This window comes from Lepidochelys kempii, chromosome 1 (genome assembly GCF_965140285.1).
Source record: "Lepidochelys kempii isolate rLepKem1 chromosome 1, rLepKem1.hap1, whole genome shotgun sequence".
NCBI classification, from domain to species: domain Eukaryota; kingdom Metazoa; phylum Chordata; order Testudines; family Cheloniidae; genus Lepidochelys; species Lepidochelys kempii.
This window is the reverse complement of record NC_136380.1, coordinates 111,642,173-111,665,099: the sequence shown is the minus strand read 5'-3', so window position 1 is coordinate 111,665,099 and position 22,927 is coordinate 111,642,173. Positions and strand designations below refer to the sequence as shown.

General features: G+C 41.5%; 2 protein-coding genes across 3 annotated transcripts in view; one reads left to right on the top strand and one right to left on the bottom strand.

Moving 5' to 3' along the window:
* The window catches only part of PCID2 (PCI domain containing 2), a 32,607-nt gene extending 25,610 nt beyond the window's left edge, over nt 1–6,997 (top strand). For both annotated transcript variants that reach the window (XM_073350435.2, XM_073350426.2), the window contains exons 10-16: nt 270–345; nt 461–602; nt 2,495–2,595; nt 4,298–4,371; nt 4,523–4,648; nt 4,873–4,996; nt 6,049–6,997. In XM_073350435.2, the coding sequence (XP_073206536.1) occupies nt 270–345; nt 461–602; nt 2,495–2,595; nt 4,298–4,371; nt 4,523–4,648; nt 4,873–4,996; nt 6,049–6,138 (733 nt within the window). In that variant the 3' untranslated portion in view covers nt 6,139–6,997. The remainder of the gene's footprint in view (nt 1–269; nt 346–460; nt 603–2,494; nt 2,596–4,297; nt 4,372–4,522; nt 4,649–4,872; nt 4,997–6,048) is intronic.
* A 2,043-nt stretch (nt 6,998–9,040) lies between these two features.
* PROZ (protein Z, vitamin K dependent plasma glycoprotein) lies at nt 9,041–22,389 on the bottom strand. Its single transcript, XM_073308981.2, has 9 exons — nt 22,351–22,389; nt 21,782–21,794; nt 19,693–19,856; nt 17,893–17,917; nt 16,898–17,011; nt 13,734–13,865; nt 10,920–11,008; nt 10,065–10,188; nt 9,041–9,558 (listed from the first exon to the last, which is right to left on the bottom strand). The coding sequence occupies exons 1-9, from the start codon at nt 22,387–22,389 to the stop codon at nt 9,041–9,043; spliced, it is 1,218 nt and encodes a 405-aa protein (XP_073165082.2).
* Nucleotides 22,390–22,927: the final 538 nt, after the last annotated feature.

Sequence of the window (22,927 nt, the reverse complement as noted above, 5' to 3'; positions counted from 1 at the left end):
AAGTGATTGCATTGATGGGGGAACACAGTTGAGCAATCTTAAAATTAACGAGGATTATAGGACAGAAATGGGATTGGGCGCTCTATTTTGATGAAGATTGCATGGTCTAAAATTTACAAGGAATTTTTGGCTTGTTTTTGTTTGGTAGTAATGTAAGACCACTTGTTTTAAAAAATATGGATCAAAGGCGTGTGAGGGGATTTCATTCTAAAAGCAAAATATGTATTTTCCTAAAACATTCATTTCTAATGTTTTATCTTTTGTTACAGTCGAGCTGGCATTGATGACTCCAAAAAGTGGGGCATGTTGTTTCTGGTGAATCAGCTGTTCAAAATCTATTTTAAGGTATGATCCAAGTCTACTAAGCTTGTTTTCTTTGTATTTCATGTTCTAAATCAAGTCCTGTTCCTCACATAGTGCTACATTGATATACCTTTCAATCATGTGACTTTCTTCTCAGATTAACAAACTTCATCTGTGTAAACCATTAATTAGAGCTATTGACAGCTCAAATTTGAAAGATGACTACAGCATGGCACAGAGAGTTACATACAAATACTACGTTGGACGCAAGGCCATGTTTGACAGTGATTTTAAGCAAGGTACTATATGCCAGTAGAACAGATTTATATTCTCACTGCTGGGAGTGACCTCCAGCTGACGTGTTCTATGTGTGACTCAAAACCTGTTGTGGAAAGCACAGTTGTTGTGAAGCGTGACTTTCGTTCCGTCAGTGCAAAGACAAGATCCAAAGGGATTTGCTGCAGGCTCAACCAGATTAGAGTATGGATTACATTACAATTCTCATTTCAACATACACTCAGTCTTGAACTATTTACTTCTCCAAACTCTTCTTTAGCGTACACTTTATACATTTAGTACACAAGTTACTAAAATGTGTTTTCTGGGTGAGTGTCCAGCAAGATACCTTGTGATTTATGTATATAAGAGATGTTTGTAGAACTTTACAGCTTTCTTGCCCTTTCGGATGTCGCTTGTTCAGCAGACTTTCAACAAACTTTGCCATACAATTTAGCTTCTTGGTGCACTGATTTTGAAGGCACATTGTAGCTTTATTTAACCTTTCTCAGTAATAACATTATATGATACTTTAGGGCTGTGGCTCTCAAACTTTCCAGACTACTGTCCCTCTTTCAGGAGTCTGATTTGTCTTGCTTACCCCAAGTTTCACCTCACTTAAAAACTACTTGCTTACAAAATCAGACACAAAAATGTCACAGCACACTATTACTGAAAAATTGCTTACTTTCTCATTTTTACCATATTCTTATAAAACAAATCAATTGGAATATAAATATTGTACTTAAATTTCAGCGTATAGTATATAGAGCAGTAAAAACAAGTAGTATGAAATTTTAGTTTGTACTGACCTCAGTGGTCAGTTTGTAATGACCTTTAGTTTGTCCTGTCCTCAGTGGTAGAAGAGGACAGGACAAGGAGTAATGGTCTCAAGTTGCAGTGGGGGAGGTTTAGGTTGGATATTAGGAAAAACTTTTTCACTAGGAGGGTGGTGAAACACTGGAATGCGTTGCCTAGGGAGGTGGTAGAATCTCCTTCCTTAGAAGTTTTTAAGGTCAGGCTTGACAAAGCCCTGGTTGGGTTGATTTAATTGGGGATTGGTCCTGCTTTGAGCAGGGGGTTGGACTAGATGACCTCCTGAGGTCCCTTCCAACCCTGATATTCTATGATTCTATGACTTTGCTAGTGCTTTTTATGTAGCCTGTTGTAAAACTAGGCAAATATCTAGATGAGTTGATGTACCCTCTGGAAGACCTCTGAGTACCCCAAGGGGGACACGCATCCCTGGTTGAGAACCACTGCTTTAGGGCTAGACTGTGCAGCCTTCACTCATGTTGGTGAGTGCTGGGGCTACTTGCTTGAGTGCTCCATGAGTAAGGTTGCACAATATAGCCCTTTGCAGGTAAGAACATTTCTAATCCTTTGCTCGTCAGTCTTTTATAGTCACTTGCACAACTTGGGCATACGTTTACACATTATATGCCATCTAACTCCCCTGAAGAAGAGTCCTAACACATCATTTTGGAAAATGTCATAGCATGTAGAAACGTAAATATCCTGAAATTCTCCCTCTCCTGTAACAGTAACACAATAACCTTGCTATATTGAGCGGGAATTGTTTTCATAATGTAGTTTGATTGTGCAACTGCTCCATCCGAAATGTAGAGTGTCAGCATATCTTTTAAAAAGGAAATAGTTTTTATGATAATGTCCCATTTTCAGTGAATCTAACAATTCTTAAGGCATTTATGTTTATATTACCCTTTTAGTTAGTGTGCAATTTAGATTGACATAGTTCTTGTGTGAATACTTCTAGGTTATTCTAAATATGGGAGAAAATATTCTGACAGGCTCAGTTAAACATATTATTGTTTGACTATTTGTATGTTTAACCCATTTTTGCTGTTGGTCTCTGTTACCAACAGCAGTGCTGATCCTCTTTCTGTGTCTACAGCTGAAGAGTATCTGTCATTCGCCTTTGAGCATTGTCACCGTTCAAGTCAGAAAAACAAAAGGATGATTTTGATTTACCTTTTGCCAGTAAAAATGTTATTGGTGAGTGGTTTAGCTCTTTACTTCCAAATCAGTCACTGTGGGACAAATGACCAAGCTGACGCACACTATGGCATGACTTCCCCTGATTTTTATTCAGAAGCTGTCTGGAGCCCCATCCAGATGCAGGAGTCAGCTCATGCAGACCTTGTATGGTCAAGGCCGAGGAATACGGTTTGTCAAGCACTTACTTGAAACTGTTGAATTGTAATTTTTGTAATGGCAGAAAAGGGGGAATAAAATTACAACCCTAAAAAAATTTGAACTTGTAAATTACCCCCTTAAATAATTAATAAGCATGATTCTCCACACACCTCTTAATTCCAAATTCTGCTCCTAGCTTCATAGCAACAAAGGCACCCATAGCAGTGTAAATGATGCCATTTCGGTGTGTAAGAGGAGTGCAGGATTATAGCTCCCTAGGAGTCCCCTGTGTAAGTGTGGACTGTGTCTGCGTGCACGCGCAGGTCCATCACAGCAGATCCTTCCATTTTCTCACCCCACAAGAGAGAGTGTGTATGTAAAGGCCTGCATAGTCTACCTGAGCAGGTCCACAGCCTGAAGAGGAAGATTCCTTCCATCATGCCCCTCCCTTACCTGGTGTGTATATACCCTCTGAAGGTGCTAGAGGAATTTCCAGTTAGAGAACTTCAATTCTGATGTTTGATAAATTCATTCCTTCCTTTTTTTTCCCCAGTCTTGGAGCTTTTTTGAGCAGTTATGACTAATTACATTAAATGAGGCAGTCTTGTGAAATGGGGACTAGGATGAGAATGCTAAACCCATTATTAGTGGCCTGAAACAGCAATGCAAGGCTTCTGATAACCAAATCATTTAGTACCTTAAATTACTGTCTTCTCTCTTCTAGAGCAGTTTTGCCATAAAGAAAGCCCCACTTGGCAAGATCATTATCAGCTTCCAAACTTTACACTTATTTAAAAATGTACTAAAATAGCACAAGTGGCTCTTTGTTCACTGAGAGTTAGCTAGAAACATGCAACGTAGAGTTCTGTTGCACATCTCATCTGATTCTTCAACCAGTAAAGGGGCTACCACTGGCATAGTAGCCAAGTAGCTATGTTTCAGTGCTGACTGGGTTGGTGTGCAATCTAATCTCTGCCGTGTAAATTAAAAAGGAGTTCCTTTTTGGTACTGTCTGTGGTTCAAAGTCTCATCAGACCTGATACAATGAGAATGAGTTTTCTCTCTTCAAACTAACTTTTTTTTTTTTTTTTTTAAATAAAAGGACATTAAAAATCCACAAAGAGAAATTAAGGAAAATATGTCTGGTTAGACAATCAATAATCTTAACTGTGCTGACACACACCTGTCATGATTAGTGGTGTGTTCTAAAACAGTTTTCTGTTTGCAGAGTGGAGTGCAACACAAGTATAAAATTTGTAACAGTCTAGATCATGTGAAGCATGACCTACTCTGTAATACAAGTTTTGTAATTTATCACACTACCATATTTTTAAAGCTTTTAAAACCCACACTCCTGTAACTATGCCAGACAAACGTTTGTTGGCATGATTAGTGATGTAGTGTATTGGGGGCCTAAAAATACCTCATTCACCTCCTTTATTTTTTTCTGTAAAAGTAAAGTAGATAAATATTTGTATTTCGATTTTTGTTTTTATAGATGATTGATTTGGAAATGTATTTAAATTTATCCTGAAAAATTTTAACTGTGCTTGCTTTTCAGGGCCATATGCCAACAATTCAGCTTTTGAAAAAATATGAGCTTATGCAGTTTGCTGAAGTAACTAAGGCTGTGAGGTACAGTGTATTTATTGGATCACGTATTTTTGTTAAAATAATATTAAGTGAAAGGTTTTTATAGTATGTGGAAAATACCCATTGAATTATATATTTCATCTTCCCAGAGTCATACCTTCTCATGGTACTTGCATATTTTCTGTCATTTTAGTGAAGGAAATCTTCTGCTATTGAATGATGCCCTGACAAAACACGAGACCTTCTTCATTCGTTGTGGTATCTTCCTGATCCTTGAGAAGCTGAAAATCATCACCTACAGGAACCTGTTTAAGAAAGTGTAAGCAAAGTAGAAATCCTATTTTGTGGAAGGGAAATCTTCATTTGGTTTCACCACAGAATTCAGTTTAAAACATCCAGGGTCCCTAGTTCCCTATTTGTCCCTTAGAGACCAGAGCTTAAGCAAAGCGAATTATGGTAGAAGGGCCCTTTTGCTCAGAGAAGCAGAATTTTGAGGTAATTGTGCTGAAATAACTGAAATGTATTTCTGTTTGCATCTTTCAGATATTTGCTACTTAAAACCCATCAGCTATCTCTAGATGCCTTTCTGGTTGCCCTGAAATTCATGCAGGTGGAAGATGTTGATATTGATGAAGTCCAGTGTATTTTGGCTAATCTTATATACATGGTATGTGTTCATCGTTCATTAGCTTGCCTTGGAAACTATAGTTGTTAGAAATGACTACACACAGCAGGAAGGTTAATTACAGAAGGGCAATAATAATAGGAAGTGTACTGGGTTTAGGTTTTTGTGGAGTTGCTTGTGCGTTGTACTCATTTGTGCCTCTCATGTATCTTACTACAGTGAAGGTTCTTATGCTCTAATTCTTGCCTTTTATATGCAAAACAGTAAGGATTACAATTGAGTTTCCACTATAAAGCCAATCTTTGCCCTTTTGCTAAAATGCACAAACACAGTTACAAAATTGGTAAATTATGACTAGGGCTCAGGTAGTATATTTATACTAAATTTGAGTTCAGTTGGACATGGGATTCCTGATTTGACATCCTAAAAATAGAGGCACGCATAAGAGTTCACAAGCTGAATTATAGGGAAAAGATGTAAAAAGGAGAGACACAAATTATTTTACTGGACTCTTGTAAGGGTCTAGTGCACATGAACAAAGATGAGTTAGTTAAGCTCTATGTGTAAAGGTTATTAAAACTTTGGTCTTAAAATCTTAATCCAGGAATAGATTTGAAATTTATAGTCCTTTTCTTGTAGTGAGAGCTCAAAATGTAAATTGGGAACTACAAGGAAGGCTTGTCAGAAACAAAAAGAAAAGGAGTACTTGTGGCACTTCAGAGACTAACAAATTTATTTGAGCATAAGTGAGCTGTAGCTCATGAAAGCTTATGCTCAAATAAATTTGTTAGTCTCCAAGGTGCCACAAGTACTCCTTTTCTTTTTGCGAATACAGACTAACACGGCTGCTACTCAGAAACAGCAAATTCAAAGTTCATGGGCATGTTTAAGGTCCCTATGTAGCAAAGTACTTTTATTAAGTCAATCACACACTTAAGTTATCTTTTATTTATATTATTTGAAGTCAATGGGACTACTCACGAATTTAAAGTTAAGTGCATGCGCACACGTTTTACTGGATCAAGACTGAAGGTAGCAAAAAAACTTCTTGCCAATTTCCAGTACTAAAACTTCTTTCTTTTTAATTCTGTCAGGGTCATATTAAAGGATATATATCTCATCAACATCAGAAGCTTGTGGTCAGTAAGCAGAACCCATTCCCTCCACTTTCTACAGTGTGTTGAGTTTACTGCACCTTAGATGGAGGAGTATTTATAAAAGACTCTACTTGTCAATGGAACTGTTTCTTAAATCGTTCAGTGAAAACTGTTAATGACCTGGTTATGTTCAGTACTGGAATACAAAAAAAACTGTTCATGACTCCTTTCCCAGTGGGACAGGGCCTGCGAGCACAGAGAACAAAATGCTCCCTTTTTAAAGTTAGTTTCTACAAACCCTGAAGTATTGTGGCTGGAAAAGAAACAAGAACATTCCCAATTCATGTTGAAACATTTGCAAAACTTCAGCAACAATCTTTAAAAAGCCTGCCTCAACTATCTCAGATGTCATGTGTACTGACACCCCTTTATGTTCCCGTAACTATTTGTCCTTATCTGTCAAAAGGAAGTGTCCATCGGTGGCACTTAGCATTGTTTCTGCCTACAAAGAATGATTTTTATTTCACCTGTCCTTGACCTAACTCCCAGTTATGAGAGACTTTGGTTTTTTTTAGTAATCTTGGTTGGATATGACATTCTTCAAAGCCTCTCGAAACATTAAGGACCCGTGCCTGATTGGTGCTGAACCCCTGGAACTCCACTTCAATTTCAATAGGATTTTTGAGTGTACAGCAGGGTGTGAGGTGTAGTTACCTATTGCTGCTCAAAACTGGCCTTTAGTAACTGTACTTAACACTTGTTTGAGTTTCCCCTTGAGGCATAAGACTTTATTTAGGTAATCTAGTCCAACTCCATTTTAATTCTGATTTTGTGGAATATTTCTGCCAGTAGGTCCATTCTTTTAAGTGTTCTTTATTTTTGCACGGCATACCTGTTGTTCATGCTGATGGTTTTGTAAAAATAATAAAACAAATGTGATATTTTTCTCTTGGTGGTGACAGTGATGATTTTATTCCAGACTGTTTTAGCACCAGCACACACCATCTAAGATATTTAACAGTCTTTATAATGAAAGTTTCAATAAAATTATTATAGGTTTAAAAAAAAAAACTAACGCACTTGTGAGGTAAGTAGTTTCCTAGATTGACATTATTTTAATGGGATATTCAGGCTGCTTTCATTGTTCTGTTAAGTTCTAACTTATTCTGTACAGTACAAGAACTAAAAGTTACAAACCCAGGTTGTTTTGCCACCTGCATACAACAAATATACTTCAGTAGCACTTGAAAACAGAACAGTGCTTCTGATTTCTGTGCAATTTGCTTCTAATGGTGTTCAAGTGACTTAGTTTTGACATGTGAGAAAGTCATTTGCTTTATTTTGTTTCTGCTGAAAATGATTTTGCATACTTCAACAATAACATGACTCTAGTGGTGAGAGATATTTCATTATCAGTTCAAATATGAAGTCCCTTTCTCTGCTGCAAGAGTCTTTAGCAGAGAAAGGCTCCAGAACAGGGGACCTTACACTGCTAAAAGTAGCAGTGTAGACAGGGAGGCACTGTTTGGGTGTGTAGAGAGGCATGTAGATACATAACCTTGGGTTCTGGCTTGCCTCTTCTCTATTTGCCTAAGCCATGCCTCACCAGCTACATTGCTATTTATACCAGAGCTAGCTGGCCGTGTAGAGTATCTGTCCACTACACGTCACTCTAAGTGTAGACCTGCCCTAAGTCATTCTTATAGTAGTGTGGATTCATAGATCTAACTTCTGAAAGTGTCCTGTTAAGAGTGTTGGGAAAGTGTCACATGCAGGTTGTACTAGTATGAAGAGTATATATTTAATGAGTGTTTGAGAGTGGATAATTAAAACATGCAGTACTGGAAAAAGGATCCAAGCCTCTTTATTTTTGAATCCCATTCCCATTGACATCAGTGCTGCAAGATCCGTGAGGAAAATAGATGTGCTCTATTCAAAATGCCCCTCTTCTGTAGGGCACAAAGAAAACTGAGGCAGGGACTGGGTTGTGATCACTGCTCCTGATTGGCTAAGAGTAGCATACAGCCTATTCTTTCTGTAACTCCATCTCCCCTGGCCTCCACCTCAGCCCACTTGTCTCATTTACCTGTTTGTCTTGTCTTTAGCATGTCAGTTCTCTGGGGCAGAAGGATTTGCATCAAAATGGAGTACTTTGTTTCAACTATCTTGTTCTGACTTGACTGTCCCTACTCAGTAGCAAGAATGTAGATGCAGAGCACTGCAGTGAGTTCTTCTCTTACAGAGATTTCATTACTTTTACAAAATATACAATGAAGCATCAGCAATAATTAAAACTAAATTATGCTTGTCAGATGAACAAAGCACAGGGTAGTGATGCATTCACTTTTTATTTTGCTCAAATGGGGCAAGGTTATCAAGTGGCAATCGAGGCCAGAGCAAGGGCCAGTTTGTTGCTGCCCCTGGAGCAGCCTACCTGGGTGATTGTGACTTAAGGAATCACTTCACCTATGTCTGATTTAGACTATTCCTATTCTAGGGTTTGATTCAGCAAAACTTTACTCAAGTAATCCTAAGAAAGTCAGGGGGATGCTTTGCAAGTACTTACATGAATAAAGTTGTGCAGGATTTGACCATATACCACTGGTCTCTGAAACAGTAGCTGCATTTCCCCCTAGCAATGGGGACACTTCAGTGAGAGGGGAAAGTGATTCATTTATTTGTAATACACAATCAGTTAAGGGCTCTTAGGATCAGCGTAGATGAACAGTGCTGTACAAATTCAAACTCCTAATTATTTTCAAAGTGAAGTAGCCATGTCTACCACAACAGTCCTCAATCCTGTCTTTGGAAAGGGAGAGAAAAGACAGATTGGACAATAGATTTGTTTTGAGGGATGAACTACAGTTAAATATTTACAGTATTACCATTACAACACAATGCAGGTTGACCTTGCTGAAACCAAGTTGCTGCATCCACGTGGTCTTTGTAATTGCAGTTATGGATTTGGTGCTGTCAGGACTTTTTTCTTTTATTCTGTTTTTTGTTTGAACCACATCATATATCTTGAAGTCTTTGTGAAAATAAATGGTTCCCAGTTACTTACATTAGTTGGCCAAGCTCCAAAAATACCTGTCAGAAACCAAGTGCCTTTGTAGTCATGGGCGATAAAGTTTCCTCCTGCCAGCTGCCCATCCACAGGCTCTGGGTGATGTCCGCAATACTGTCTGTTCGTAAGACTTGTATTGAGTATTTGTTCACATTCCCTTTCAGGAAGGTAGGAGACCTGCAACTCAACTAGTGAACCTCTCACCTCACTTTCTTCCTGTTTCCAGCCACTGACAGTGCCTGTCAGCTGTGGAATCAAAACATGTTCTGCAAAGTCTTTGTCAGGAAGACATATAAAATGCTGATAGTTGTTGCACTCAATGTGCTCTCGAAGTTGTAGCAATGCAAGGTTATTCTCACCAGTAGCTTCGTCGTACCGCATATGTATGTGTTTCTCAGTCACATCTATTACCTGTCCAACTCCATGTATGCTCTTATTCCCTGTGAAGTTATGACATGGTCACTGCTCTTAGAAATAGTTTTAGCATCTGTCACCAAAGTTGAACACAGATTAATTGCTAATAGTTAAGGGAGTTATTCTGCCAACATAGCTACTACCATGATTATACCCTTATTTTGCAGTAAAGACAGAGGCTAGTAGTAGGAGTTGATTTTACAGCAGTTAAGCATATCAGATCCTGGTTATACAAATTTTGAAGATGCTTTTTAACTCTTCAGGAGCATATAGGTGAGAGTGAATAGGAAGAAACTATAATTTCAGGATGACAAAGTAAAATATACAACAAAAATGGGGATGAATGATGATGAATTAACATTGCTAATTGTTCCCTATAAGCAAAATATTTTTAAATGCAGACAGTTTGTTTCCTAGGATAGACCAAATGTTCTGAAATGGCAATTTTTATATGTAAACTCTTTGAAAGTATGCTTTGACAACACAAAAACGTAGATTGACAATCAGGAGGAAAAGAAGCGTGATCACCTACCAGTCCTAACCCTGATACCAGAATGATTGTGCAGAAGGGCACACTCAGCTGTAGTCAACACGAAGTTGCTCTTCAAAAGAACACCTCCACAGAATCCTTTTCCTTCCAAATTTAGCAACATGACCTATAAAACAAAAAACAGTAAATTCTGCTGTTGTCTTTAACTTTGTAGTATTATGGGATAAGAGCAAAATATTGAATTATTATAAACAGCTAAGATTTGTAATTTAATTATCTTTAAAATGAAATGTCCATAATCTGCCCTGTTAGCCCCAGGGATCCTATTCCTATTTAAGGCTGCAGAAAACCTCCCACTGATTTAAATGGGAGTTGGATAGGACCTATCAACAGCTGCAGTTGCAAAGAAATCAAATAGGGTTGTAGTAGTGAAGGGAGAAGAACCTAGCACTAAATATCAAATAATATACCATGTATTATGAAACTGACAGTTCAGAAGGGGCTCCCCTTACATAAGTACGGAGTCATAGGACTTCCAAATTATATTGAAAAATGGTAGAATCCTGCTATATTGATACTTGATGCACTAGTAAGTTTTCTAGTAGGGCAAAGATAAGTGCAAGGAATGATATGCTGCCAAGAGTAATTTATAAATTGTGACATTTAAATACAGTAAATTTTTTATTTTGCAAGGAGGTTGACTACAAAAGTTTGTAATAAGGGGTCTTGCTGTCTTTTATCACCTTTTGCTTCTATTTATCTGACCTCTTGTTTAGTTAAAACTTTAAAAAAAAAAACATTTTAAGTACTCAAAGATAAGGTGTGTTGCATCTGAGAACACAGCTTTACTATAGACGTTTCTACAATAACAGTACTTCCAAAGATCTCTATAAATACCTGCCAAGGGAATCCTCTGTGGCAAGTCGTCTTAATTTCCTTCAGCCTCATTATTTTAGCATCATCAAGTCTGCCACATGCACACTGATCTAGGAATGGTTAAAAGAAAAAGACATGCAAAATTTTTGTGGCAATGTTTGAAGATAACCATTACCCTGAACATATTGTGGTGTTCCCACATTAACGCTTTAAGATCACTGGTTCTTCCCCTCCCCTGCCAACCCCCCAAAATAGGGGGCCAGATCCTCAGTTTCTAGTAACTTGCTAATGACTTTGGAAGATCAATGGTTTATTGTTTGCTTCTTTCATAATTTCCCATTGCAACAAGTGCTTAATATTTATATCAAACAAAATCCAACCCTTTGAAACTTACCTTTTCAGTTTGTGAGCTCTTGGGGATAGGGACCTTGTTTCACTATTTGGCTGGACAAAATAATATTCTCTCTTATTGCTATGGTCAAAGCAATTCAAAACACTAATTATGAATATACTACCATGTGCTGCTGGGAGGTACAGTTTTGGAGAAAATGTCGCTCCTCTACTACAAGATTTAAACCAGTAACATCACTTCCAACTAGTGAACATTTGCAATACGTTACACCAGGTGCTTCCCTTACCCTGTCAAATATTTAACTGCCTAATAGGAGGCAGGGATTGAGCTTATATATATACTGAATTAGTGAAACATCCACCTCACTTCCAAAGGGACTCCAGCCATCTTCTGGATTGGGGGAGCAAAAGTCCCTTTCATAAGCAATGTGGCCCTGCTCTTCTAGCCTATATAGGGAGGCCCAACATGAGCCCTTCTCCAGTTGGAAAAATGATGACATGGCCTAAAAGGACCCCACCCTTTCCAACCACTGAGTCAAATTATTCATGGCTTCCAAAGAGCAAGCAGGTGCTGCGTAGGCCCCATCCTCCCTGTTCCTCCACCCCCACAAAGTAGCGCTGCTATATCACCACAGAAGTGTCTTTCTTGCTTTCCCAGCTTGTCTGCCTATGAGATAATTTGCCAGTTGTGCCTAAGTGTGTTGTTTCTGTGGTATGGCTATAAATGTCAGTTTGGAGCTATGCTGTGATTCAACAGCCGTCAGACAGACATGTCTAGAGGCTACTGTGTGTGACGAATTACCATTGGGGAGAGGAGAGGGATGGAAGTAGGAACAGAGTGACCATATTTCCCAAAGGGAAAATGGCAGACCGCATGGGGCTTGCCTGAGCCATCCCCCGTGTGGGGCTGGCTCAAGCCACCTGGCATCACTGCGGTCGTGCACGGCTGGCGTTGCCCTTTCCCCCCCCACCACCGCCCAACATTCCTCTGCACCTCACTCGTGGGGCACGCCCCACTTTCTTGGCAAAACTGAGCACTTGTCCCATTTGCTTTTGCCACGTGATGATCAGTTGGCAAGAGCAACTGGGACAAATACCCAGTTTTGCCCCCCCAAAAAATCAAGATATCTGAGACAGGGCTTTAAAATGGAATTGTCCCAGCCAAAACAGGACATATGGTCACCCTAAATCAGAGGGCTATTTGATACTGAGCAGTGTGGGTGTGTCAGCTGGTGGAAGGGAGAAAAAAAGTGGCCTAGCTGCCAAGGAGCTAAAACCTTGGTGCCAGACCATAATCCCATTCATACATGTGTAGAGGGGCCTCCACACCTGGAAGGGAGCTCAGCTGCCTTTGAGACACTGTTCCTTCCCTCAGCTGGACCCAGCAAAGCCCTCTTTGCATAGGCTAGGGTATTCTCCTCATGGTAGTTGGGAACAGAGAGGTAGGACTGTCCCGCTTGATACTGGGCTTCCCACTCTGAGAGTGGATAGTCTCATGCCAGCCTGTACACAGAGGTCAGAGCACTGCCCCACTGATGTAGGAGGATCAGTGCTGCTCTCACAGCTATTCACTGCGTAGGCATGTGCTATCCTGACTGCAGCAGGAAGAGTTGATCTCATGGCAGCAACCATAAAAAAAGACACAGGCAAAATAAAAACAATGGGCCTGATTCTCCTCTCACTCCTGTTTTAAAGACTAACCAATTTATTTGAGCATAAGCTTTCGTGAGCTACAGCTCACTTCATCGGATGCATACTGTGGAAAGTACAGAAGATCTTTTTATACACACAAACCATGAAAAAATGGGTGTTTACCACTACAAAAGGTTTTCTCTCTCCCCACCCCACTCTCCTGCTGGTAATAGCTTATCTAAAGTGATCACTCTCCTTACAATGTGTATGATAATCAAGGTGGGGGGGAGAGTAGGAAAAAACAAGGGGAAATAGGTTACCTTGCATAATGAGAGTGGGGTGGAGGGAGAGAAAACCTTTTGTAGTTTTAAACACCCATTTTTTCATGGTTTGTGTGTATAAAAAGATTTTCTGTACTTTCCACAGTATGCATCCGATGAAGTGAGCTGTAGCTCATGAAAGCTCATGCTCAAACAAATTGGTTAGTCTCTAAGGTGCCACAAGTACTCCTTTTCTTTTTGTGAATACAGACTACACGGCTGTTACTCTGAAACCTGTTTTAAAGACGTAACTCAATTGACTTCAGAGGAGACGCTCTTTACACTGGAAGTGTTTGGAAAATCTGGGCCAGTGAATGAATTTTAGGATTTGCTTTGCTCTGAAGCTGTGTTTGATCAACCTTGTATTTATTTTTCCTCTGGAAAGTCGTCATTACTGGAACCCTCAGGACACCTCCTTTTGGTTCACTCTAATGGTCTCAGTGCAGTAATAATAGCTCCTATTGATGCTGTTCCTCCAGCCTGCCTACCCTGGGACTAAGCATGCTCTCTTCTGTCTTCTTTTTATACTTACCTCTTGGAATGCATGATTTTTTATCTTCCCCAAGTTCATAGCCTTTTGCACATGAGCAGCGGTAGGACTCAGATCCTGGATAGCAGAAGTGTTGACATCCCTCTCTAGTTTTGTGTTGACACTCATTTTTAGCTAAAGAGAATAACAAAAGCAAAGCACGAAGAAACAATAATTGAGCAATAAACTGGGATTTTCTTGCACATCATGGGCCCTATTTTGCTAAGCAATAACGTTTGCTCACTTTTCATGCTCTTCTGAGCTCATCATTTAAGTAATTCTTGCTACTCCCTCTTTTTAACTTCTTGGAGAGGTACTGAGCCCCGGCAACTCCCATGAAGTCATTGTAAAGTGAATTGCTCCTTATGCCACATCAGGCTGGATGTATTTCAGGATTGCATTTGTAGGTTATACTAGCTAAAGTAACACTGGCTCTTCTCCACATGGAAAATGCCATGACATATATTTGTATGTATTGGCACTGAGTGCCAGGTGTCTTTGAAAAAAGAGAATGATTGTACTTTTTATGGAAGCAGGAGTTGCTTAAAAGATAAAGGACTTAAGCTGTTCTTTTTTGGCTCTTCTTATGCTCATGCCAAGAAAATTTAAACTTAATAGCAACCAATGTAAAAGAGAATGGAAAATAAAAGAAGCACGTATTGCCTCTGAAACAGTGCCAGTCTCTTCAGCTTCCCATAGCTGGGCAAACTCTTGAGAGTTGCTTTGGCACTAAACAATATTAAAAATAATGGGAAGATCCCCAGGACTGGACATTTGGTACCTGGCACAGCTCAGGGATGAGGAAGCACCAAAGCTGCCTTTAAGCCGGTTTTTTTGGCTCTGTGAGGCTTGGGGCTGTGCAGGTCCAGCTGCAAGGGCTGAGCTAAGTTGTGCCAGTGGCAATGGTCCCCAAGGAGACGTTCCATGGTTGGGGACTGCCAGAGCTAAAGATGACTGTGGACATTGCCAATGAGCGGCCGGTGACCTGGCCATTGCGGGAGGCTAGCCCCCAGCCCCTCCCCTTCTGCCTGAGGCTCTGCCCCTTCCCCTCCCCTTGTGCCCCCTTCCCCCACAGGAGCGCAGAGCACCCCCCACTGTGGCCCCCGGCCCCAGTGCTGGGTGGCACAGCAGCAGCACCCTCAGCCCCGGAGCACCTCGCGGTGTGGCAACAGCACCCTCAGCCCCGGAGTGCCGGGCAGCACGGTCCAAGCACCCAGCAGGCAGCGCAGCCCCAGCCGCCCCGAGTCCCCATGGTAGGCTGCCCAGCCTCAGCCCCTGTCATCCTGGGCCAAGGCAGAGCACCAGGCACTGCAGGAGGGGGCCTCCTAGGGGCGGAGCATGGTGGGGCCACACCAGGCTGTTTGTGGACGCACAACCTCCCCCAGCGGATGAGACCCATCACCCTGCTATTGCCCCTTTTTCCAGCTACACCACCTATGCCAGAGGGGCTACACTGGCCCACAGCACCCAGGGATTCCTCCATACCAGGGCAAACCTCCAAATAACCAGTTCCACTGGTTTTAAGGCTGGTGAAGTAGCACTAAGCAGCGGATTCAAGAACCTGGCCCAACGTGTTTTTAAGTACCATTACTTTTTCTGTCCTTGTCTAGTTAGATTTATATCCATTCACATTCTTAAGTGGACCAGAAAAACAGTTAAGCTTTGTCATCAGTCAGTTTATCGGTGTAAAGGACTTTCTATAACAGAGAATTATAAAAAAAGTAGTCAGCTCCATGTGAATGAGACTGCCTCTGTCCTCCAATTTATCATGTAAATAAAACAGTAAATATTAACAATTGATTAATTATAAAGGATGCGCTCAAGTTCTGAGCAAATTGCTCAAAAGCACTTGTAAAATGCAGAGTAGACCTAAGAAGAGCACAAGTATTATTTACGTTATCTTTATTAATCAAAAAGCTGCATATCTGATGTGGAAAATGGGGGTCCGTGAGTCTGAATCCCAACAAAATACTTTCTAAAGAGTCAGATCTTCGTGACTAATTAGCCTGTTCACATTGGAAGAGGCCTTGCTGGGACTCCTAATTCTGGCTCCCAGAAATTTTCAGCTTTGAATCTTTCAGTCTTTTCTAAAGGATAACATCGACATGGAGAAATTCACTTTTTAGGATAGTCCTCCTTTGTCCTTACTCAGTTCTTACTGTGGCAAACTCCCACTGAAGTCAGTGGATATTTGCCTGAGTCAGGACAGAGTAAAACTGAGGTGGATTTCCCCCTCTAACAAAAAAACCCAAAGAAAAAGCATCCTGGGAACCACGGAGGAAACCTCCACAAAGTTCCCCCATTGAGTTTCCCCCAGACCATTTGATCAGATGGGCAGTAGTTTAGCTCCCATACACGCTCCCTGGGTCCCTTGAGAGGGATCCACTACAGCAGGGTTGCCAAACATTTTCAGAAGTTGGATTGTCCTGTGGGGGCACCTGCTGACCTCTCATTCATGATGGTGGGGACAATCTTCCCCGCTATTTACATCTGAAGAAGTGAGCTGTAGCTCACGAAAGCTTATGCTCTAATAAATTGGTTAGTCTCTAAGGTGCCACAAGTCCTCCTTTTCTTTTTGCGAATACAGACTAACACGGCTGTTACTCTGAAACCTACAATCATACAGTTTCCCTTTGGCAACTACAGCCAAAATAACCTGGAGAAGTAATATTAGGAACATATTTAAGGTAGTTTTAGATTATTCAATTCAATAGCATCTGGAAACAAGGAGTAGAGAGAGAATCATGTGACCAGCTAACAAGCGATCTGCAGACCACGCTTTGAGAACCTTTGGATGATGAGCAGAGGGCCATCCACACAGAGGCCCTCTGCCCTGGCTCCAGGCTCTCAATCCTGCCTCCATTGTGGCTTCACTGGTGTCATGCTGCCAGGGTTTCTCGTGCCCTTTGCCGCCTCCTCAATCTCTCCAGGATAGAAGGAAGGTGACAGGGCACAGCAAAGTTAATGCAGCCGCATGCGGCATTAACATTTTAATGGATTTACCCCAGGTTGTTGAGATGAACAATTCATATCCCCTCTTTCCATGTGTCACTGTCATGCATCCTCCGCTAGGAATCACATGTTTTAACATAAAATAAACAATATAGACTGTCTGCATGAGGTCCATATAGTTTCCACTGTAGCCTCTAGGGGAAATGTTGCCTTACCAAAATTACAGTTCTGTCCTTCATAGGCATCTGTGCAGGTGCAGGTGTAGTTGCGAATGCTGTCCTGACACACACCATTGTGCTGGCATGGGTTTGAGGAGCACTGTCTGCCACCTGAATGAACGTCGCATCAGTAAGAGCAATCAGAGTCACCAACAGGGACACACGCCTATTAATGACAGAGCTTTCTTCCCAGCATGGAATCTTTTACCAGCACAGCTGTTGGTAGGTCACAAATCACATTTCCTCACACCTCTGACCAACCCAGGAATGCCAGCAAAAGTTTGTAGTGTAGATCTGGTCTAAGACCCTTGCTCTGGGAATGCCCTGCCTGTGTGTGTCTGAAGCGGGTGAGGAGGGTGCATGCAGGGCTGGCCCAACTACCCACCCATGCAGATATATCCTGGGTGCTGTGCTGAGTACTGCCTGCACCCTCTTGCTGCCATCCCTACATCTTGGGAAGTGGGGGGAGGTGGACCCCTACTACAACCCTGGCTCTTCTAGAGAGAAAAAGGGCTCTTGCTGTTGCTCCTGGGGGAAAGAAGAGGCCCCTTACCACTGCCATTCCAAGGCAAGGAACAAGGTAATGGTATAGGATGGTGCTGGGTGAGTGGAGCCACACCAGGCTCCATGTTGTGGAGTGCCCAGAGCCCCAGTTTAACTTAGTCCAGCTTGCATAGGGAAAACAATAAAAGAAACAGCCTATTTAATGTCGTTGCATCTAGCCAAATATTCTAACACTATTTTTTTGATTTACAGCCTTGACTGTTAACTATTTCTCAGATGGCTTGCTTTTAATGACTCCACTCCTGCTCTTTTTTTTGTGTATTTCTTCTCCCCTCACTTCACCAGATGCTTGATAAACAGTAGTAGGATACTTAAAATAAAGTGCAAATTGAATAAACTACTTGAGAGTCTTTTAAATTCCATAATCCTAACTGTAATGATCACTTCATAAAATCATTTTAGAAAAAGAGATTGAACAGTCAACTTACCGAAATAGCGAGCCCAAAACTTGTTCTGAAAAAATTAAAAAGAAATCTTGTTACATCTCTTGGCTAATACCTTTTCCCACAAATACTTTGTCACAACAAAAAATGTGCAAGAGAACAAATCTTATAGTCTATGCTTAAAAGTTAAACAGTCATACAAACTTTGGTCCTGGTCCTACCCTCTTTACTCAGGCAAACTTCCCACTGAACGCAATCAGACTTTTCCTTGAGTCAGGAGTACAGGATCAGAACCTATTGCTTTATTTCAAAATAATTATTTCTTATGAAAAAATGTTAGTGAGGGAAGAAGAAATACGTGTGGCATGTAAGAAACATCTGGACAATGATGTGACAATGTATCAATTATAATACCTAACCCCATTGTCCCCAAGTCTGGCAGTGATCACCACTTGAAATCCTCCCCCACCAACACCATCAGCTTAGGAAGGGAGCCCCAAGCTCTGTCACCTGGGCCCCAAATGGCAGAAAGTTGAGAAGTGTGTGATTTGTTGTATATTGTACCATCAGTGACAGATGTTAATTTTTTTAAATATAAAATCTGTTTTAAAGGATGTGTGAAAGAGCGGAGTTCCTCCAGGGTGTGTGTGTATTTTTGTACATTTCAGGCTGAGTTTCCTGAAGTGCAGGCATAAACCATCCTAACATTTCAAGCATCAGAACAGATGAAAAAGAAATATAATTTAAAAAACATCTCATGATATTTATGCCAATTTCATGATTGATTTATTTGGTCCCTCTCATGATGTTTGCTCTCCCAGAACTGGCAATACTGATCGTGCTGGTTAATTGGCGAGACGACTAGGACTCTAGTCTAGTGACGACTAGTGGCTTTGGACCACTTCCCTTAACGTTAACGGAGTTGGAGCAAGCATTAAAATACAAGGATGCCAAGTGTCACACCCATAGGTGTTGGAACGAGAGGCACTGGGGGTGCGAATGCACCCCCCTGGCTTGAAGTGGCTTCCATTCTATACAGGGTTTACAGTTTGGTTCACTGGCTCTCAGCACCCCCCCCACCACATGCATTGTTCCTGCCCCCTGGTCACACGTCTCACACCATCCGGTCACTCAGGCCTGCATCTGGTCCCTTGGTCCCACTGGAATCTCGCAGCAGGCAGCGGACTTTTCCTGGCCACTGGTGTGCGCTGTGGCGCCTGCTGAGCAAGCCTCTTTCCTGCTGCTTCCCCTGCTGGATCCCAGCCAAGAAAGATGCAGCTGGGAGCAGAGGGGTGTGTGTGTGTGTGTAACACTGCTCTTGGATTCACCCCCCAACACACACGCCAGCGGCACCAGCCTCTCAACATCACCAACCCCTCCCAAACTCCCCCTGAAGCCCCACTACCCATATTGCTGGCCTTGGCACCCCCCCTCCCCCAGCTGCTTCCCTCACTCTCACTGCAGATAGGGCCCCTGGCAAGGTTCCCTTAAAATGCACCCCATGCACTGCAGGGAGGTAGCGCGCTACACAATGCTGTACTCGGAGGCATCTGCCCGCTGGTCAGGACAGGGGGCCTCCCCTCGTAGCTGCTGCTGATTGGCCCTACCAGGGAGTCACCGCCTCTTTCTTGGCCCCTTCTCCCATCATCAATCCCTTATTGGAACACTGTAGCAAACAAAGTGTTGCGGGGCAATGGAAGATTGATTTCACATTGCAGAGAAATCTAGGCAATACTGTTAGGTCGCAAAGAATCAAACATTGCTGCAGCGTAGACAGGTTCTGATCGGCGAAGAAGCAGCAAGTGTTGCAATTCTTAGAAAAACAAACAATAAAAAAATACCTACAGTCTCTTCATTGTCTTCAAATACTTCTCGTGCCTCTTCATATGTGCATCTTTCTTCTAGGCACTCTCTTTCCAAATTGCCTTGAAAGAACTCCTCAATAATTAGGAAAGACCCACGCTTATGTCTTGAGATAACTTGATTCGCATTGTTGGCTGATAGAAAGACTGAAAAGTTGGATAACAAGAGGCACTAATGTAAATATATGGACGTTTTTGTTATCTACTTCTGTCTCTTCTTAAAATAGGTCAGGAAGCAGGCAGTTTTTAATATGAAGAGAAATATGAAGGAATTGCATCAACGTTGAAGTTGCATAAGTGCATATACTGCACCAGCACTCCTTTCTTAGCCCAGATTGGGCTGGGAAATCATGGAATTTTGTCCCAGTGCTTAATTTGTAATGAAAGAGGTGCAATTTTTTTACTTTCGTAACTGATGCAGCAAGCCCAGAGGTGCCAGGGCTCTGAACTGCCAAGCCTAGAGGTGCCAGGGCTCAGCCTTGGAAAGCTCTGACACAAATTAAGTTTTGTCTTTATTTTCCATTGGGAAGTGCAGGATTTGAACTCTGTAGAATAGGAAGTTAGTTCAACCTTGCCAATCCCCAGATCTCAGGGAGTCCACCAGAGGCAGGGCCATCCACATGGCAGTCCTGTATTCCTACCCTGCCTCCATTGCCCCTGGCTCTGTCCTGGACTCCATGACAATCTGGTTCAGATGGAGTCATGATACCAGGGTCTCTGTAACAAGCACACTTATCCAGAACCCTCTTCTTCAACTGGAGTTCTGCAGTACAGACGGGTTGCATGGTAAAGTGAGTGCTGACTCCATATTTAATTGCCGGCAGAATTCTTCTTGGAGGGAGAATTAGGCAAATCCATCTAACAACCTCTTCTCTCACCCTGGCTTCATGCCACCCCTCCAAAACAAATTCACAAAACGTGTGGAAGGGGCTTCTACAGGGCAAGGAAGGGAGGAGAAATGTTACCATAAAGGCAACACTCCCCACTTTATAGCCATTGGGAGAGGATATATGGGGTTTTTAAATCCTTCTGCAAAGATGGAGGGAACGATTTGTGCCTCAGTTGTTATTTAAGGGCCCAATCCTCCACTCCTTACTCAGACTGACTCCACCAACAGTCTTGGCTGAATAAAGATAGCCAAATTTGGTTTTTAATTTACATGTTTAGGGAAAGCAAATATAATGTACAATGGCCAGAAAAAAAGACCAGTTCCTTGGGTGGTGGAGGCTAGAACCATTTGGATCTGATGAGGGATCAAGGAATTGGGGGCCATGATACTTAGTAACGGAACAATATTGTGAAATTGTATGTAATTTCTTAGTTAAACCTTTAAAAAAAAACAAGTGACCAGACTAATTCTAGCACTGTTTACGCTGTTTTAAAAAAATCAGTTCCATGATTAAAAAAAAAAAAAGCTATCTAGTGCCACAATATATTTTTTAAAAAATGTGTCTCTCTCATTTTTGTTGCATGATTGATCATGCATTTTTGTCACTAGTTTGATTTCTGGTGCATTTAAAATATCTTTTAAAAATCATATTGTGGTACATGATTGAAGAAATTCAAAGAAAATCATTACTATTATCACTGTGAGCGTAATGCATAAATGCAGAGCGTCTTTCTCCTTCTCCCATCCATCTGAGATACTCTAGAGCATTAATGCAGAAAAGTGCATCTATGCAAATCACGTAAAAGCAATGTCTTTTGGCCTTCTACATAAACTCGATTTTCATCAGAATGATGATTAGGAAGACCAAGTGAGAAGGCACTTTATTGCACATATGGGCACTCTTTATGGATGATAAGTACGGAGTACAGAAAAAGCATTCTGCTGATGTTAATAGAATGACATACTGTGAAATAAAGCAAGGTTTTTGCATCAGTAACTGTATTGTAGTTTTTGCCAAAGTGCATCAGAAAAGCAAGAGAAATGTGGGTGAAAATGAGGAACTGCCAGCTTCAATGACAGCCTGTACTACAAAGTTAAAACAAAACCAGGCAAATAATATTTTTGTGTTTTAGGAAGATCACCACAAAGCCAAATTAAAACAACAACAAAGCAAATGCCATACCTGTCTGTTCTGTCTGAAGGAAAAGGAGGACAAAAATAAGAAAGCATATTGTCCAAAGGTGAGTTGCCATTTTTGATCCACTGTAATAGTTAACTGTAGCTTGCCTGCATTCCTGCAGAGCTTTCAGGGAAGTCACTAAACGAGAAATGTTCAAGTTTAAAGTTCAGTAACTCTAAGGGCAATGCCTGGGTTCAGTGTCAACAAATGACAACTTAAAAAAAAAATTATTTTTTTAGTGGTACAACAATGCTCCCATTCGAGGAAAGAGGCAACCCCTTATCTTTTGGACAGATAGGGTGGAGCAGATTTGCCAGCTACCCTGAAAACTGCTGGGCAGCACCACATTTTGAACATCCATCCCATAACCCAGTCCCCACTTCGCCTGACACGAAAAGGGGAGAGCTGCTAAAAAGCTGACCGCTAGTACCATACATCAGTGCAATACAGGTACAAGTTGGAGGATAACTGGTCGGAGAAGAGTACACAGTAAGACTGGTTTAGGATTTAGCAAAAAGACTGTTCCCATAAACTGTTTACCAGGGCAATAACAGGTTAAGGAAATTCCTTACATTGCCTTTCCGAATCTCTGAAAATGTTCTCAACTCCATTGTACCCCAGTAAAACTCCATTGACTATTGGGGTTACATTGAATAACCAGGAGCAGAATTTGTTCTGTAAGGCTATATTTTCACGACACCTCCCCTCTCGCTTTTGGCTGCCAGCGGCAGTACTACGCCCTCAGACGAGATGAAGGAAGAACCCACTTTAACAGCTCTCCACTTTCTGTTTCATGCAGAGTGGGAACTGGGCCATGGGATATCTGTGTATAATCTACAGTAGCTTCTCCAATTGCTCTCAGACATACCAAACACATGTACATATCTGTACAAACACTAGAACCGTAAACAATTAGTTGGCACAAGTTAGAGCATCCCTGTGGCTACTCTTACATGTACCATGGACAAGTCTGGTCCCTGCCTGGTGAAGGATCAAGGGAAGGATCAAAGGTAGTTTAGGGCCTTTGACTCCCACCCACCTGTGCCCATTGAGCTCAGTTCATCTGAGGATTGGCTGATAGTCTGAGAAAGGTTGGCTCCCAGACTACACAGACACCTTAAAAAGAAAAGGAGGACTTGTGGCACCTTA

Coding starts and splice junctions, on each gene's coding strand:
- PROZ (XM_073308981.2), bottom strand. CDS start 22,389: ATGGAGTTGAGAACATTTTCAGAGATTCGGAAAGGCAAT. Junction 13,866..16,897: donor AGGACAGAACTGTAATTTTG/GTAAGGCAACAT, acceptor TATTCTCTTTAG/CTAAAAATGAGTGTCAACAC. Junction 11,009..13,733: donor AAAATCATGCATTCCAAGAG/GTAAGTATAAAA, acceptor AACCATTCCTAG/ATCAGTGTGCATGTGGCAGA.